Genomic DNA, 19,982 nt, shown 5'->3' on the forward strand with positions numbered 1-19,982 from the left:
ACACAGCTAACAGTGCGGTCTTTTGAAATTGGATTGAATTCATTTTGCAATGTGAGCAGGGCAGGAACAAGGTATAAAAGGATGTGACTTAATGATGATATGATTGAGTCTCAAATGGACAAGTGGTGAATTGGTGATGGCCAACTTTTTAGGACCTAGAATCAGTTGTGGTTAGGTTAGCTTCTGTGCAAGCCTATGAGGGATTATCTTAGGTAAATGGAGGTGGGAAGACTCACTTTAACTGTGCGTGACACCATTCCATGGGCTGGGGTTCTGGACTGTGTAAAAAAGAGAGGGCTGGCTGAGCAACAGCGTTCATTCCTCTGCTTTGCTTCCTGACTGTGGACTGAATGTAACCTGTTAACTCAAGAACCTACTGTCATGCCTACTCCATCATGATGGACTGTAAAGTGAAAGAAACCCTTCTTCCCTTACACTGGTTTATGTCAGATATTTTGTCTCAGCAGTGAGAAGGTAACTGCTACAGAAAATCTAGACAATAGGGGATATATAGAATTAGAGGTGTTAGCATATGTATATAAGTGGAAGTATTAGTAAGAAAATGGATAATATAAATGCCAATTAAGGTATTTTGCAGATACAAGGTAAGTAGATAAAATATTTTTCCAATTGCTTTCATTTTCCATGAAATAACAGGTAGTGAGAAGACAAGTGATATTTCAATACCCACATAGATATTTCTATAGTCTAATCTTACAGGTTGAAGTGGAAATTTATTTTGAGTTATTATTCTTTGTTTGTTTGATTTTTGGTTTGTTTTTATTTTTATTTTTATTATTTTTTTTTTTTTGGTTTTTTGAGGTAGGGTTTCACTCTATCCCAGGCTGACCTGGATTCACTATGGAGTCTAGGGTGGCCTCAAACTCATGGCAGTCCTCCTACCTCTGCCTCCGAAGTGTTGGGATCAAAGGCATGCGCCACCGCACCTGGCTCATTTTGAGTTGTTCTTTAGTAGCCTATTTTGGTATGTTATAGCCTATAAAATACTTAAACAGTAATTTAAAGAAATAAATTGAAAGTGATTATTAATTAACACTTGAATTTTTATATCCCATATATACTAAGAGGTGCTATTATTATTCCCATTCTACAAATAAGTAAACTAGTGCTCCAGAAAGATTAAGAAACTTGCCCAAAGTCTCATAACTAGTAATAGATGTAGTACTTAAATACTAATATGCACAACAAATAAGCACTTATTACAGAATAAATTATTGAATATATCCTAAAGATTCAGGATAGAGTAGGAAACATAGTTGAGAGCAAAAAGAACAATAAAAGATCTTCAGAATACCATGTAGTCATGTGGAAATGTTTCTGTCTCTCTATAGTTTCTCAAAAAACAGCCAGAATCTCTGTAAAAGTTAAGATTCTCTTTCAACTGTGCTACCTCAAGCTATGTGAAAACATTTTTAGTAAGACCTGAAAATTATTTCCAGAATTAAATGATGAGTTTATTTGTGGTATTCTATGTAATAATCCCAATATTAATACTATTACTTAAAATTTATTGTTTACGTTTTGTTTTTTTTTCTTAATGATCTTCTAGCCTGGTATGTGGCACAGACTTGTAATTCCTACAATTGGGAGGCTCACTAAGTTTGCAGATTTGAAGGTAGCCTAAGCTATATAGTGAGATTGTGTCTCAAAACCAAAAAAGGTCATACTGTGATAAGCAATTTTAAGAATATCTCAAGTCCATTTTTGAATACAACTAGAAAAAAAACTTAACCTTTCTCTCACTTTATAGGTCTTAATAGTTGGAACAGCAGTCTTTAGGAAAACAAATGTTCAAACTTGATTCAGAAATTTGCTAATGTCATCTTTAAAATTTCTATTGCTAATGCACTAGGACTTTGATTTTAGCAATTAATATTTGGCAGTACTGAACTAATGGATGTTTTAGTTATATTTAAAATGAAAATTAAGGCCAGGTGTGGTGGTACATGTTTGTAATCCAATGTTCAGGACAATTACATGAGTTCAAGGCTAGCTTGGGCTACAGAGTAAGTTCCAGGTCAGCCTGGACTCTAGAGTAAAATCGTTCCCCAAAAAAAAGAAAAGTTCTAATTTTTAAAATATTTTTTATTTTTATTTATTGAGAGAGAATGGGGAATCAAGCCTAGGTCCTTTGGCTTTGCAAGCAAGTGCCTTAACTGCTAAGTCATTTGTCCAGCCCCAAGTTAAAGTAATTTTAATGAGAATTAAAAATACCTCAATATGCTGGGCGTGGTGGTGCAAGCCTTTAATCCAAGCACTCAGGAGGCAGAAGTAGGAGGATTGCCATGAGTTCGAGGCCACCCTGAGACTCCATGGTGAATTCCAGGTCAGCCTGGGCTAGAGTGAGACCCTACCTTGAAAAAAAAAAAGAATTCATTATGGCTGGAGAGATGGCTTAGCGGTTAAGGTTCATGCCTGCAAAGCCTAAGACCCCAGTTTGATTCTCCAGGTCCCACGTAAGCCAGATGCACATGGTGGCACATGTGTTTAGAGTTTGTTGGCAGTGGCTAGAGGCCCTGGTGCACCCATTCTCACTCACTCACACACACACTCACTCTCTCTCTGTCTTCCTTCTCTCTGTCTCTAATAAATAAATAAATATAAAATCTTGAGGCTAGAGAGATGGCTTAGCAGTTAAGGCGCATGCCTGCAAAGTCTAAGGACCCCAGTTCAGTTCTCCAGGTCCCACGTAAACCAGATGCACATGGTGGTGCATGCATTTGGAGTTCATTTGCAGTGGCTAGAGGCCCATTCTCACTGTTTCTCTCTCTCTCTCTCTCTCTCTCTCTCTCTCTCTCTCTCTCTCTCATGAATAAAAATAAAATCTTAAAAAATATTTCAATAGATAATCTAAAATGTTAGTTTAGATATTAAGGCATATTGCTTCTCATGTCAGGTATTTTATTTCAGGAGCCGCCTAAAGAAAGACTATGATGATTTCAGAAGACAACCTGATCATGATAAGTTCACTAGAGAACTGTGGACTACTGAAGAATGTGAAGGCGACCCTGGGAAAGAATCTCCTCAAGTAGAAATCAGTAAGTCTGTAGACTCAACAGAACCTCTAGATCTACTGGAAAAAGATCATTTTGATTCAGGTAAGCATTAAAACTTTAAAATTCACCTCACAGAGAAGTCTTTATTTGTTGTAAAGACAAAAGATATTTGGTCATTGTATGTTGATTAAGGAAATCTCATGTTTTGAAGAAGTATTATCCCATGTTCTTGAAAACAATTTCTTGGAAGTCATTATTAAATTTCTAGGAGTTCGGGGAGTTAATGCTTAGCTCCAAGCTATAGCATGCATTGCTTATTACATACAATAGATTCTTAATTTCTTATCCTTTGAAATTGTTTCACTTCTCTTTTCATTATTATTCCTCTTTAAGCTATTTCTGCTTTTAATGGAAATTGACAAGTCTTTAATATTGTGAGGATTTTTTTTTAATGAGGAATGACCAAGGTTGATGGTTTAATGAATTCAAAGTGAACATGCTATTTTTAGTAAGTATAAATGGCTGAACCAAATTGCAAGTATTCATTTCAACTCATCAGATTATATTATCTTTTAAATCTGATTTAATGGCCTCCTCTTTTGTTTGTTTGTTGCTCTTATTCGTGGTAGTGTTTTGCTTAGGTTATTTGAAGCAGTTTTTCAAAGTAGCTCAAGCTGGTCTGGAACTCATGGTGATCCTCCTACCTCGACTTCTGAATGCTGGGATTAAAGGCATTTACCACTATGACCAGTTTATGACTTTTTTTTACTTATATGTGGTTAATATGAAAGCTTATGGTTGGGGACTATGATAAGTCACTCAATAAAGTTCTTGACTCACCAACGTAAGGACCTGAATTTGGCTCCGGTACCCGTTAGAAAAATGCTGGACTAGGTGACACATGCCTATTATCCCAGGACTGGGGATTCCTGGGGCTCACTGGTCTACCAGTGTAGCCTAATTGGTGGGTTCCAGGAAAATAGGAGAGTGTGAATGATGTTTCTTTGAATGACTCCTGTTGTCCTCTGGCTTCCACATGTACACACGTACATGTGCGCGCACGTGCGCGCGCGCACACACACACACATGTAAAAAAAAGAAGAGCAGGCTAGGGGAGAGTTTCAAAAGTTCAGGGTTATAAATGTGTTAACAAACTGATTTTCCTGTCTTTGTGAATTGTAAGGGTATAACTTATCTTGACTAGATATGATCATAAGTTGTTTTTTTTTTTTAACTACAAGGATAAACATCAGAAAATCTAGAGGGGTGTGTGTGTGTGTGCACGCGTGTGTGCATGTGTGCGTGCACCATTTAGAGCCTTAAAGTCTCAAAGCAGCTGGGCGAGGTGGTGCACGCCTTTAATCCCAGCACTTGGGAGGCAGAGCTAGGAGGATCACTGTGAGTTCGAGGCCACCCTGAGATTACGTAGTGAATTCTAGGCCAGCCTGGACTAGAGTGAGACCCTACCTTGAACCCCCCCCCAAAAAAAAATCTCTATAAACAGAATTGAGTGGAAAACTCTTAGGTCAAGTCTTCCCTACCTAGAAGAAGAAAACTGGGAAAGCAAACTGAATGTAGTAAGTATAGTATCTCTTTAAACTGAAGTTTTTCTCTTTGCACTTATTAAAGTGGCAGCACACTTTACCCACAAGTACTTATCTCAGTAATAAGTCTTTCTGGAGCATGGTTGTGATATGAAGATTAGCATTTTACAGGTCGCTTGTCTCCATCAGTGGTGCTGAAGTATTTGAGTGTCTACAGTAAACTGTTTAAATTGCCAGGTCAAAGATTGGTTTATGGAGGTAGAGTCTCATTCTAGTCCAAGCTGATCTGGAACTCAATCTGTAGCCCAGGTTGGCCTCGAACTCACAGCGATATCCTCCTGTCTCAGCCTCCAAGAGTGCTGGGATTAAAGGCATGCACCCCATGCCCAGCTGACTCATTTTTAAAGTTTGCATTACTGGATCACTGTTTTCTATAAACAACATGTTTGTTTTTATAATTTTCAGATGATATGAAATTGTCAGAAATAGGTTTTCCTATGGCCAGAAGCAAGTTGTTGAAAAAAGAATTGCCTTCTAAAGATGTATTGAAGACACTGCCTAAAACACTTAAAAGACAGTTCAAACAAACTAGTTATCTGGATGATAGCACAAAAGAGCTTTCCCCGAGGAAGAAAGCAAAGCTAAGCACAAATGAGACATCATTTGAGAATCTAGAAGTTGATACCCAGATTGACTGTTTGAATGAATCAAAACATACAGAGCTACCATGCCCAGAGTCATTTGCCTCAGTGGATTCAGTTCCAGTGTCTACTCTCCAGAAAGGGACCAAACCTATTCAGGCCTTGCTTGCAAAGAATATTGGGAACAAAGTGACCTTAACAAATCAACTGCCCCCTTCCACAGGTAGAAGTGCTCCTGCTGTGGAAAAGCCAGTTATATCTCCTGCAGAAGCAAGCCCCATAAAGCCAGCATTGACCTGCCTCACCAATTCAAAAGGACCTTTACAGATGGTATACAAAATGCCCTGTGGTCAGTGGTTGCCAGTAGACCTTCACAATAGCTCTGTCAAGATTCAGATGCAACCTGTGGTGGATCCTAAAACAGGAGAAAAAATCATGCAGCAGGTTCTTATTCTCCCGAAGAACTTTGTGATTCAGCACAAAGAAGGAAAAGCAATTGCAAAGGAAATACTACCACTTCAGCAAAAAGGTACAGAACATTATTCCTCCTTCCCCCAGACAACATCAGTTCTCACCTCAACAGGGACTGTTTCTACTCAACTACCTAATACAGTTTTCAACAAGACAGCGACACCTTCATCAAATGTGAGTTCAAGACCACAGCCTTTGTCACCAGTAACCTCTGTAAGTAATTTATTAATACCACCAGTTAAGACTAGTCAAAGTGAGGCAGAAAAAGTTGTGAATACAGTTTCAGCAGCTACATTCCCCCAACCAATTGCCTTACCCACCATTTCCTCAACAGGTCAGCCTTTATTATCAGCAACAACATTAAGTGAATCTACAAATACTTGTAATTCCCTCACCTGCTTTCCACAACAAACAGCTGACTCTTCAGATGCAAAGCAAGAACTGAAAACTGTGTGTATAAGAGATTCACAGTCAATTCTTGTTAGGACACGAGGTGGGAACACTGGAGTTGTAAAAGTACAGACCAATACAGATCAAAATTCACCCAACAGTGTATCTTCAAATTCAGTCTTCACTTTTGCTCCCCAACTTCAGGCATTTCTGGTGCCAAAATCAACTTCATCGTCCTCTGGCTTTTCACAGGTAGGTGGAATGACTACTACACCTAGTCTCCCATCTTTGAGCCAAGCACCATCTTCTGTTTCCATTCCATGTGGCTTTCATCCATCCATGGAGAAAAATCCCAAACCTAAATTAACCCAGCCCTCCAGCAGTGGTAATTTGGGCCCCATGATAGATAAAACTGCACATATACCCTCTTCTCCCTTGAAGTCCACCATTTCTTCCAGCACTCTGCTACCATCAACAACAAATAGTTCAGTAAGTGTAATTAGCATATCAGCAGGAAATTTTGGACAAACCAGTGCAAATGTTATTTATACTGCAACTAAACAGCAGCAAGTTGATTATGTCACAAAAAGCTACCCTGCTACAAGATCAGAAGCAACAATAGCAATAAATGGAGATATGCTCAGTGGGACTCCAGTTCAGAAGCTTATGCTAGTATCAACTCCATCAGTTCTTCCTTCTGGCAGTGGAACTGCAATTAATGTGGCACCAGTACCAACATCTACAGGTGTTTCTACCCAGAAAGTGGTTTTTATTAATGCTGCAATTCCCAGTGGCACTTCAACGCCAACAATTGTTGGAGAGCCATTAAAACAAACACTTCCTCACCCTTTAAGTAAAACATATGTTAAGACTCCAGAGCAACCCCAAATCGTGTTAATTCCATCTACAGTTGGAGCACCAATGAAAATAAATTCTTCACCAACTGTGTCTCAAATAAAAGATGTGAAAATTGGACTAAACATAGGTCAAGCAATTATAAATCCTCCAGGCAGTATGCCAGCTATCCCATCAATTAATATATTGCAAAATGTAATGCCAAAAGGAGAAGATAAAAGTAGCAAGGGCTATGTTTTACCACTGTCAACAAGTGGTAATTCAGTTCCAATAAGCTCAAATATTGTGAGTCAAAATATCCCTCCTGTCAATGAATCTGTGGTTTCTGCAACAGCAGCAAGCATGTTTTCAGTAACAGGAGCAAATGTATCTTTGAGTTCTCTTCCAGTGACCTCATCCTCTGCTTCAGTTGGGGCACGGTCTCCTGTTTTAGTCAGTGGAAATGATACCTCTTCAAGAATTATGCCTATTTTGTCAAACAGACTTTGCACATCAAATTTTGGAAACACTGTGGCCATATCAACTGTGAAAACAGGACACCTTGCATCATCCGTTCTGATTTCAACTACACAACCAACAGTATCTCCTAAATGTTTGACATCAGCTTTGCAAATCCCTATTACTGTTGCCTTGCCTACACCTGTGACTACATCTCCAAAAATAATCAACACTGTTCCACATTCAACAACACTGACAGGAGCCACACGTTCTATCTCTCTTTCTAAAAGACAATCTCGGACTCCTCTCCAGTTCCAGTCTCCAGGGATATCAACTACAGTGCCAACAAATGTGAACACAAATAAACCTCAAGCTGAAATATCATCCCCTTCACCAAGTCCAGGCAAAATACTTAATATTTCCAGTTTTACTTCTATGCCAAACCAGCAAATGTCGTCTGCTTTAGTAAAATCAACTCCCAGTCACAATTCTGCCACAGGTGGCTCTGCCACCCACACTGCTGCACCACCACCAAATGTAACTAGTCTGGCAGGAGGTCCATTCAGTGAACCTTGTATTCAGCAAAAAATAGTCATCAACACTAGTACACCATTGGCACCTGGTACTCAAATCATGATTAATGGAGCCCGTTTTATTGTTCCACCACAAGGTCTTGGAGCTGGCAGCCACGTTCTTCTTATATCTACTAACCCAAAATATGGACCTCCTTTAGTTCTTAACAGTGGCCCAGGTATTCAGGCTACACCAGTAGATAACCCTGTCCAGAAGATAATACAAGCACCAAATAATTTAAGTGGGCAACCTGTGAAACATCCTGTAAGAAACTCTACAAAAATTATAAACTCTCTTGGAAATGCAAGTTCTCTCCCCACAGTCCATGCAACACCACAGATCATAAACACATCTACTAAAGTTTGTGTCCCACCTCCTGCCCCAACAGTGTCGTTGACTTCAGTAATTAAGTCTCCTCCAGCTACTCTGTTGGCTAAGACATCTTTGGTTTCTGCCATTCCCTCTAGTAATCCTCCACTGCCAAGTAGCACATCGGTATTTCATTTGGACACATCTGTCAAAAAATTGATGGTTAGCCCAGAAGGAGCCATTTTAAATACCATAAATACTCCAGCTTCTAAGGTTTCTTCATTGTCTTCATCTCTCTCTCAAATTGTTGTATCTGCCAGTCGAAATCCTGCCTCTGTCTTCCCTGTTTTTCAGTCATCTGGTTTAGAGAAGCCTGACACAGCTGCATCTTGAATTTAGACTAAAGGAGCCAGTTTTTAAATAATGGGGCATTGTTTTAACTCCCATAAAAATTTTATCTGTTTATTATACTGTTTGAAACATACTATACATACTGTGTGTGTGTGTGTGTGCGTGCGCGCACGCGCGTGCGTTTGTATGTGTGTATTTTAATGTATCTACATTAGCTTGCACAAGACTTTTCTTGGGGAAGGAAAAGTATACCATTTCACTCATTGGTATGGGGATGTTTTCAGAGGTTCTTTGTTTAAAGTACATGGTCAAGATTTAACTGTCTATAAAATAAATTGAACAAAGTCGTTTGACTAGTATAAATAAGCTAGCCTTTTTCAAATTTACATTGACATACTTCTTTGCATTTGGACTATTGCAGTGTATCTATGATATAGTATTCTGTGTCATTAGTGAAATATTATTTTTGTTTCTGTAAAAAGAATATATATATTTATGCATTATGAAAATGCAGTCCATGGTGTAAATTGTACATATTCCCATATCCCTAGCAATCTGTACTAAATATATGTACAAAGAACTATTCTGTCTTATTTATGTTTTGTTTACATAATGTATAGTTTTTTAAGTATTTTAGTAATTTTGGACCAGTGAACTGTTAGCAACAATGCAGAAAAATCTGCATGTAATAAACTGAGTTGCTGTATTTCTTTGTTTGAATACCATTTTTTAGATATGTTCTTGTTCCATTGAAGAATACATGATACGAATGAAGACACCCTTTTTTTAAAAAAAAAAAAGGTATTAAGACAGAGAACATGCATAAATTATCGTATTGGTTCCAGACTTCACAGTTGAGATATTTACTTTTATGTGTCTCATTTCATCTTCACAGTACTTTCAGGAATTCACTGACTAGCTAAGCTTTCCTAGCTAGTAGGTAGTAGAGCCAGGACTTGAATCTGATGCTTTACATCCTTTCCCATTGTTCTGCATTACTTCCAGTTTATTTCATTTTTTCAAGAGTTCATGATTTCCAGACTTAAAAAAAAAAAATCATCTGGGCATGGTGGCACACACCTTTAATCCCAGCACTTGGGAGGCAGAGGTAGGAAGATCACGGTGAGTTTGAGGCCACCCTGAAACTACATAGTGAGTTCCAGGTCAGCCTGGTCTAGGGTGAGACCCTACCTGGAAAAACTAAAAATAAATAAAATAAAAAAATCTACCACCAATTCTATGTTGACCAAAATAAGTGATTTTTTTCAGACAAATATGTTTTCAGGGTTTTTTTGTTATTATTTGCTTGGTTTATTGTTTAGGATTTTATTGTGAGCCTAGTCTGGCATGGAACTCACAGAATAAACTAGGTTGCTCTTGCCTCAGCCTCTTAAGTGCCTGGATTACAGGGCCATACTTCCATGTCTAGCAAAATGTTTTATTGTTAAATAATTTTGATTCACAGGAAATGTCAAAAGATATTTTCTCTCACACATATGCATTTCCTTTTAAGTTGAGATATTGGTTCCTAGTAACTAATTTTCTAAAATTATGTTTAAGAACATAAATTTTTTTATCATTTAGAATTAAAAGCAAGTGAAGATATCAGTGCTTTTTTTCTTTTTAAAAAAATATAAAATTACAAAACAATTAAATTTAGCTGTGAAACAGATTTGTGGCTTAGCTGATTTGACTCAGGGTTTGACTTTGTAGTACTTAAGAATGTGCCTAATTTAAATAAAAGGTAGCTTTATATTTATTGGATCTTTATTTCTATTATTCAAGATACTGATTGTGTACACATTTCATATATGACATTATTAAACCTCATCACAGAGTTCTAGTCTGAAATCAGAAATGTTGGGAAGAGTAGACATAAAGATTTCATTTAAAATTGAATCAAAATGATGTTGTTATTACAATGAAATATTGCTCAAGACAATATTTGTATGTGTGAAAAAGATTTTTTTACATTGATGATGTAGCTCAGTGGCAGAGTGCTTGCTTAGCATGCACATAGGTCAGGGTTCAATCCCTGGCACTATAAAATAAAATAAATAAAAAGTTTTGGGGTAGGATGAAGTAGTTTGATTTTTGGTTTTTGTCATAATATACAACAGGCTAGTCTTGATCCCTTACTCCACCTGCTTCAGTCCAGCATGCTCAGCTTCTCAAATACACATGTTGATGCTCTAAGACAGAATATCTTCAGGGTCCAGTCAGTTGCACACTCCCCCACTTCACCTTTCCTGTCAGTTTTGGTTTTTTCGTTTTTAAAACAAAAACAGAACATGGATTCAGGGAACATGGATGATGTGGAAGATGTTTAAACTGTGTTGTGTTGCATGTAGGTGGCGTTCATTCACTGAATGTATTTACAGACCAGTTTTTTTAAACTTTTTGACAATTTTACATATTCACATGTTTTGATATGTTTTGATCATAAACCCCATGCATTGCCTTCTTTTGTCTCTCCATGGCCTTCCACTGAACCCCTTTAAAATGCAGCTGTCATGCATTTTGATGTCATCCCCCTCCCCATCATCTGTCTCTAGTATAAAGAATGACAGTAGCTGGCATTTATTATTTACTGTGTGGCAGGCATTGGGCCAAATCTCTTAAATAAATTACTTAATCTTCACAGCAACACTTACAAGGTAATTTGGTTATCCCTAAGTGACATGTTTATGTTTCTACTACCTATGCCTCAAAAGCTGCGGTAACCTTCCTACTTTCTGAACTTTTTTCAGCCTTATCACTCAGACCAATCTATTTTTCTAATCATTCCCTATTATACTGTTGTTGTATCTCATTCAAAATCAATTACTCTGTTCTTATGTAAATGACTTTTGCAGAGCAGTTTACACGAACTCTTAGTCCCAGTAAAAATGCTACCTCTAGCTGGGAGTGGTGGCGCACATCTTTAATCCCAGATTTAGGAGGCAGAGGTAGGAGGAGTGCCATGAGTTCAAGGTCAGCCTGAGCTACAGCGAAACTCTACCTCGGGGGTGGGGGGGCAAGCAACCTCTTAGATGAAATTTTCTCTGGCACTTATGCTAAACTCTTAGTTCTTCATCCCTCTGAGATTTCTTGTATTATTTTCCTATTGGGATGGATCTTACTCATCTATAATGTTCTATATAGTACTTCTTTTGCATCATCTACTTAATTATTTTTTCACTTTCACATGTGTGTGTGCACGCACATGCCAGATTCTCTTGCCACTGCAAACAAATACCTGTCTGGCTTTATGTGAATGACTGGGGAATTGAACACAGGTCAGCAGACATTGCACACAAGTGCCTTTAACCACTGAGCCATCTTTCCAGCACCCGTGTCATACACTTTTCAATAACTTTTATAGAATGAATTGACACCATTGGTAGCTACTCTGAATTTATGTTGATAATTATTATTTTTTATTTACTTGAGAGAGGGAGAAAGAGGCAGAGAGAGACAATACACACACCAGGGCTTCCAAACACATTTGCCACCTTGTGTATCTGGTTATGTGGGTCCTGGGGGAGTCAAAGCCGGGTCCTTTGATTTTGCAGGCAAGCACCTTAACTGCAAAGCCATCTTTCCAGCCTGATTATTTTTAAAATGTTTTACATACATAAAACACATGTTGTTACTTCTTGATATATATTACTTTATAACTTCACACATTTCTGTCCAAGTTAAACAAGAACTTTCTAAACTATGCCATGCCCATCCAGCCTAAGCACTGAAGTATGAAGTACCATACTGCGTATAGTATAATGTTTACAAATGTGTAACAATAACTAGAGTAGATGACAGTGTTACGGCTACAACAAGACTTCTGGCTCAACTGATGGTGCAATGACTTCTGGAATGACTTAAAATTGTTGTTTTAAAGTTATAATAGTATAATTTTGGAAACTAAAATCCCCACGGAATATCTTACATTACTTTCAGAATTTTCCACCTTCTTTAGCTTTTAGCATGAAAATTTCAAATATGCCTTCCTGTTGTAGTGAAATGTTCCACTGGGTCATGAAAACATTTTCATTGTTTCATTCAGTTTCTTCTTTACCAGATACCAGTTAAAATATTTTTAGACTTGATATCTGGTACAGATGAAAAAAAGTGTAAACAGGAGCTGGGGAGATGGCTTACTGGTTAAGTATTTGCCTGTGAAGCCTAAGGACCCCGGTTCGAAGCTCGATTCCCCAGGACCCCACATTAGCCAGATGCACAAGGGTGCGCACGTGTCTAGAGTTCATTTGCAGTGGCTGGAGAAGGCCCGGGAGTGCCCATTCTATCTATCTGCCTTTCTCTCTGTGTCTGTCGCTCTCAAATAAATAAATAAAAAATGAACAAAAATATTTTAAACAGATTATACTGTTATTCCCTCTTATATGTTCCCATTTCTCTGGGGTCATCTTCTGTGGGGTTCTGGGGTTTACTGTGGGGTCATGAAGGCATAAAGGTCAGAAATCCCAGTGGGATAGTGGGAGACTATGCCTCAGGGTATTGAAGCCAAATCAGATTCCACAGTCAGGAAAAGGGAACTTTAAAGGTGAAACTTGCCTGCATAAAATTTAGGATTTCTTTTTTCAGACTGGGGTTGTAGCTCAGTTGGTAAAGTGCTTGCATGCAAAAAGCCCTGAATTTGATCCCCAGCTCCACATAAAACCAGGTAGTGGCACATGACTAATCTCAGAAGTTTCATGTCATCCTTCTCTACACGGAGTTCCAAGATGGCCTGAAATCTCATGGTAAGTCACCTGCCTCAGCCAGCTGAGTGCTGGAATTATACGTATGAGATGGCACGCCACACAACGTAGTAATGTTGATACAGCAAAGAAGATCATGAGCAATGTTACTTCCCTAAATAATTCTATAAACTGCTGAACTTACAAAAATACTAAGGTACTTAGGGAGTCATTTTTGTCCTGGGCTTGTTTGGGTAGAGTTCTTGTTTGTTAAACCAACATTCATCCAGGTAAATGCTAAATTGCTTTTTCATATTCACAGTTTATATGTTATATAAATGGTCTTTGTTGACTTACATGTCTTGGTCATAAAAATGTGAATTATAGTATTAAGTACTAATGGACCATTAGTTCCATGTAAATATATGGGTGTAATTTTGAGAGTATAATAAAATGACCTCATAAGTTTAAAAATTTACTAAAACGGTATAGATTCACAAGACACTGTCTTGGGGGCAAATTCTCAAAATTCCATTTTGAGAAAATCCAATATCAAAAAAAATTAAACCAAAAAAATTTTTTTTTCTGTTTTTTTACTCAATTTATTTTTGTCTTGTTCTGTTTAAAGCAACATCTCACTCAAGCCCAAGATAACCTGGAACTCATTCTGTAGTTTAGTTCCAGGCTGTCCTCGAACTTAAGAGTGGTCGTCCTACCTCTGCCTCCCAAGTGCTGGAGTACATGCACCAGCACTCCCAGGTGTAGGTGTGTTGTGTGTTTTGTTTTGTTTTGTTTTGTTTTGTTTTGTTTTGTTTTCCCCTTGCAGCATTCTACCCTAGGCTGAGCTCAGACTCACAGTGATCCTCCTACCTCTGCCTCCTGAGTTCTGGGATTCTAAGCATGGGCTACCACACCCCACGGGAGATGATATTATTTTTGAAGAAAGAAACTCAAATTTGCAATGGCACAGGTGTCTGAGCTCTCACAGTTTAGATCTCCCCTTGGGGACCTGGTGATCCAGGGGATATCCTGACACCTGGGGGCCTCTGCCCATGAATGCATGTGGAACAGCAAGGGCCATTTGTGAGAACCTGGAATTTAAACTGAATAAGCCAAATTTGTTATGATCATTTTATATTCTTAGCTCAGGTTTCCAGCTAACTTGAGCATTTTTCGCATGGAAGATAATCCAGCTTTTTGTTTTTGATGAACACATGCCATTTGTACATATTTATGAGGAACAATGTAATGTAGGGTTGGGACAGGTAGGTATGTCTGTTCCAAAACTTAGGATAATTCTCCTGCCTCAGCCTCCCATGTGCTGGGATTACAGTCATGTGCCACCACTCCCAACTCAATGTGATGCTTTGAGTCATGAATATGCTGGGTACTGAGCAAGTCAGGTATATCTGTCACATCAAAGTTTTACCATTTATGATGAATACATTCACAGCCATCTCTTCTGTTTTCAGGCATATAACATGTTATTTCATATCTTACTGTGCCATCCAACACCAGAACAATGTCCAGAATATGTAAGAAACTCAGTTTTTAAAATAGGTTAAAGATTTGAATAGATATTTCTGAAAGGCAACATTTAGATTTTTAAAAATATTTTATTATTTGAGAGAGGGAGGGGGGAAGAGAATGGAAACACAAGAGCCGCCGCCTTGTGCATCTGGCTTATGTGGGTCCTGGGGAATCAAACCTGGGTCCTTTGGCTTTGCAGGCAAGAGCCTTAACTGCTAAGCCTTCTTTCCGCACAAAGGCAATGTTCAAATGGCCAACAGATGAAAAATAATGTGTCATAAAGAAAAGCAAGCCGGGCATGGTGATGCACGCCTTTAATCCCAGCACTGGGGAGGCAGTGGTAGGAGGATCACCATGAGTTCAAGGCCACCCTGAGACTACATAGTGAATTCCAGGTCAACCTGGTCTAGAGTGAGACCCTACCTCAAATAAAAATAGAAGCAAATGAAAACCACAATGAGAGCACCTTACCCAGTTATAATGCATGTTATCAAAAAGACTTTAGGGGCTGGAGAGATGGCTTAGCGGTTAAGCACTTGCCTGTGAAGCCTAAGGACCCTGGTTCGAGGCTCGGTTCCCCAGGTCCCACGTTAGCCAGATGCACAAGGGGGCGCACGCATCTGGAGTTTGCAGAGGCTGGAAGCCCTGGCTCGCCCATTCTCTCTCTCTGCCTCTATCTGTCTTTCTGCCTGTGTCTGTCACTCTCAAATAAATAAATAAAAATAAAAATAAGAAAAAGACTTTAGAAACTGCTAGTGAGCATGTAGACACTGTTGATGGAGATGTAAATTAGTGTGTACAACTGGTATGGAAAACAATTCAGATTCATCAAAAAACTAAAAATAGAACTGCCATAAGAACCTGCAGTTTGACTCTAGGTACATACTCAATCCTGTTGAGAAGACACAAGTGTTCTCATGTTTATTGCAATATTATTTACAACAGCCAGGGTACAGAATCATCCTAAATGTCCTACAGGTAACTAGACATGGAAAAATGACTGTGTACAGTATTCATATAAAGGATAAAATCCAGTTGGTTGCAGTAACATGGATGGACGTGGAGGACATTTCAGCACAGAAGGACAAACACTGCATGATCACATAAGTGGAATGTAAAGGTTGATCTCATAAAAGTTGAGAGTAACATGGTAGTTGACCAAAGGCAGGGGAAAGGGAAATGGAGAGAGGTGTTTCAGTGCGCATGCTAAAGAAAGAATTCTAGTGTTCCATCTAGCCTTAGTAGAAATAAGTGTTCCCAACTTTGACAAGGCCATCTTCCACTAGTAGGATCCAATCATTTTTTTAAGGGATGTGCTGTGGTTTGAACCCAGGACTTTGCACATGCTAAGTAAGCACTCTACATCTGGGCTGTCCCTCAGTCTAGAGTTATACTTCTGATATATACAGCTGCTATTTTAATATGCTTTGGGAAGTACTTCACAATTTCTAAGCAGTGAATTTCCTTGATTTTTTCCAAGTTTACCCTTTTTTTTGAGGAAAGCCCAATGGATTGGCTTGTTTTGTTTTGTTTTGTCTTGTCTTATTTTGTTTTGTTTTGCTTTGTTTTTAGGTAGCATCTTGCTCTAGCCTAGGCTGACCTGGAATTCCCTATGAAGTCTCAGGATGGCCTCAAATTTATAGCAATCTTCCTACCTCTGCCTCCTGAGTGCTGGGATTAAAGACATACACCACTACGCCTGACTAAATTTTTTATTTATTTATTTGAGAGAGACAGAATGGGCACGCCAGGGCCTCTAGCCACTGTAAACTCGAGATGCATGTGCCTCCTTGTGCATCTGTCGTATGTGGGTCCTGAGGAATGGAACCTGGATCCTTTTACTTTGCGGGCAAGTGCCTTAACCACTAAGACATCCCTCCAGCCCTCCTCTCCCCTCCATTTTGTATATGACAAAGTGAGAGCAAGAGAGAGAGAGAGGGAATTGGCATGCCAGGGCCTCCAGCCACTGCAATTGAACTCCATATGGGTGCACCACTTTGTGTACATGTACGACCATGCGTGCTTGCATCACTTTGTGCTTCTGGCTTACATGAGACCTGGAGAGTAGAACATGGCTTAGGCCTTGCAGGCAAGCGCCTGAACTGCTAAGCCATCTCTCCAGCCCAAAATTGTGTGTTTTTATGAAGTTTTGAAGCACTTGGAGTTGCAGCTGAATTTTTTTCATTTCATTTATCTATTTGAAAGAAAGGCATGGGCACACCAGGGCCTCTAGCCACTACAAATGAACCTCAGACGTTGTGCCACCTTGTACATCTGGCTTTATGTGGGTACTGAAGAACTGAACCTGGGTCCTTTGGATTTGCTGGCAAGTGCCTTAACCACTAAGCCAACTGTATTTTTTAAATTCTACTTCCAAACTTTTTACACTTGATCTTAGCCAAAAGGTCGAGAAGTGATTCCAAACTACTTTTAGGCTACAAAGATGCTTATTCAGAGAACAGGGTATGCGAGACGTGTGTAATTTCAGCACTTGGTAGACTTAGGCACAAGAATATTGGGTTTTTAGGCCGCCCTGGGCTACAAAGGAGTTCCCTGCCTTAGGAAAATAAAATGCTTTAAAAAAAAATGAGCCAGGTATGGTGGTACATGCCTTTAATCCCAGCACTTGGGAGGCAGAGATAGGAGGATTGTTGTGAGTTCAAGACCACCCTGAGACTACATAGTAAATTCCAGATCAGCCTAGGCTAGAGTGAGACCCTACCTCAAAAAACTAAAAAAGAAAAAATCCTTTTTCAGTTAGGAGATAAGCCAATTCAACTGTTAGTGATTCTTTTTAAGTATTTCTTATTTCCTCCCAGCCTTTTCATGAGAACAATTTGGGTTAGCTGTCTAATGATCCTCAACTGTCTGATTTTTCTAATTTCAAGTTTCATTAGCAATATAATCCCTAAAGAAAGCATACTGGCTTTCCATCTTTAATTGGTTTTAGAAATGCTATTGGTCTGTCATTTTCAAGCTTTTTGATTCAGTTTCAAGTTGGAATTTTTTGCTTGTTTTTTAATTTTCCACATTTTTTTCCATCTCACAATTTCTTGGGATAGCAGTTTTAGGTTGCCTTAAAAATGGCTCCCAGAATTGTACTATAATTGATTCCCAACCCAGGGAGTGGTCTTTGGAAGTAGATGTGCACTGTGAGGGAAGTGGGATGTTTCTAAACCTTGTATCTCCTATTTCTTTTTTTTTTTTTTTTTAATTTTTTATTTATTTATTTGAGAGCGACAGACACAGAGAGAAAGACAGATAGAGGAAGAGAGAGAGAATGGGCGCGCCAGGGCTTCCAGCCTCTGCAAACGAACTCCAGACGCGTGTGCCCCTTGTGCATCTGGCTAACGTGGGACCTGGGGAACCGAGCCTCGAACCGGGGTCCTTAGGCTTCACAAGCAAGCGCTTAACCGCTAAGCCATCTCTCCAGCCCCTCCTATTTCTTTAAACAAGAACTATCCTAGTTTCTCTCTGGCAGACTCAGCCAAAGCCCTGTGCCCATCACCTGTCTGAGGGACAGAATCCTTTCTCATGCAAAGGAGAGGAGATCTGTCAGTGGCTGACAGTCTAAGAAGCTTGGAGAAATCTAAGACTCAATTCACAGTTCCCTCTAAAGGTGTGTTATGTGACGCTCAGGTGAGGTTTTGCAGTCAGGAGAGGAGGTAGCAAGAAGCTAATGAAGTTTCTCCATTTAGAATACATCTGTTCCAAAAGAAGATGTGGGATAAAGACTTGGCAATCAGGAAATATCAGGCAAATTTTTAGTATTTTATTGAATGTCATTTTTCACTGTGTTTTTCCCTTCACTAGTCTTGCCTTTAGAAGAAAATAGTACACTTAATGTCATGCTTGTTTCCAGTGACATGATTTTAGGTAGTTTATTGACTTAGCATTAGTCAGTGAGTCATCACATCATGAGAAAGTTATTTGTTTAAAATTTGGAAGCCTTCTAATTATGTCAACAACAGTGTTGAGTTTTCTCTGGTCCTTGATACTCTCCCTCTTTTACAAAGAAAGCAGGTCTTAGGCTCACAGATATCTACAAACTAAATTTTGAGGAAAACAGTTTTCATTATCTTCATGTTTATAGCCCTCTGCTTGTGGGAAATGATGCTGGTTTCCACTTAGGGTGGTGATAGAAACTGCCCCACTCCCCCCACCACAAAAAAAAAGAAAAAGGTTTACTGACCTGACTGAAAAAAAAATAGTTTAATTGGATGTAAAAAAAAAAATCACACTGTTAGTATGCAAATAATAATGTTATGCTGATCCTTGGTATCTTCTGTATAGTCTTGTGATGGAAATTTGGGAGTTCAGTTTATTTTCTATAGAAACACTTAAGGCAATACACAGATATCAGCCAACTATGGTTGCTTTTACTTGTTTAAATCCTTATCTCACTTTCAAGCTTAGCATAAAATTCTTGTTAATTATGAGCATTAAAGTAAAATGTAATTAGTTATAACATATATGATTTATGAGATAGGCTCTTTACAATGTCATGGAATTTTAGAACACATAATATTACATTGAGAATAGGTCCCTCAACTGTTTTAAACCTCTAACAGTATCTTTTGTGAGCATTCGATAGAACCTGCCACAAGTCTATGTACAGTTCATGTTAGTCAAGGGGTTGCTTCCTTAAAAATCCAACGAGTAATTTTTAAGTTGCCAAGTTTCACTCATGAAATCAGATGGTCTTGAACCATCCATTTGAGTCCTATCCCTCAGAAAATAATAGACTCAGTAGCATTACTCCTGACACAGATAATGTGCATTATAATGTGCACTGATGAAACTTTTCCCAAACTAATACTTACTCATCATTTCTTCATTTAAATATGACAGCTGATTACTCTAAGAAATTAAGACTTGAGGGCTGGAGAAAATGCTTAGCATTTAAGGAGCTTGCCTGCAAAGCCTAAGAACACATGTTCAAATCTCCAGGACCCACATAGCTAGACACACAGCGATGCAATTTCACACATGCGCCACAAGGGGATGCACACATCCGGAGTTCATTCACAGTGGCTGAAAGGCCCTGGCACATCCATTCTCTCTCTCTCCCTGTTTCCCTCTTTTTCTCCCTGTCTCTCTCTCTAAAAAATAAGATAATAATAAAGAGTATATATATATAAAAAAAAAAAGAAACCAAGACTTGAGAATTTAACACTGGCCTAT

At 38.7% G+C, this 19,982-nt stretch overlaps 1 protein-coding gene across 1 annotated transcript in view; it reads left to right on the top strand.

Annotated features, from left to right (window-relative positions):
• Nucleotides 1-9,666, top strand: part of Kiaa2026 (KIAA2026 ortholog) — a 110,648-nt gene extending 100,982 nt beyond the window's left edge. Inside the window, exons 7-8 of the mRNA XM_004653181.3 lie at nt 2,932-3,119; nt 5,027-9,666. Of these exons, the coding sequence (XP_004653238.2) occupies nt 2,932-3,119; nt 5,027-8,631 (3,793 nt within the window). The 3' untranslated portion in view covers nt 8,632-9,666. The remainder of the gene's footprint in view (nt 1-2,931; nt 3,120-5,026) is intronic.
• The last annotated feature ends 10,316 nt before the right edge of the window (nt 9,667-19,982 follow it).

Source organism: Jaculus jaculus, chromosome 1, assembly GCF_020740685.1.
Source record: "Jaculus jaculus isolate mJacJac1 chromosome 1, mJacJac1.mat.Y.cur, whole genome shotgun sequence".
Taxonomy (NCBI): Eukaryota; Metazoa; Chordata; class Mammalia; order Rodentia; family Dipodidae; genus Jaculus; species Jaculus jaculus.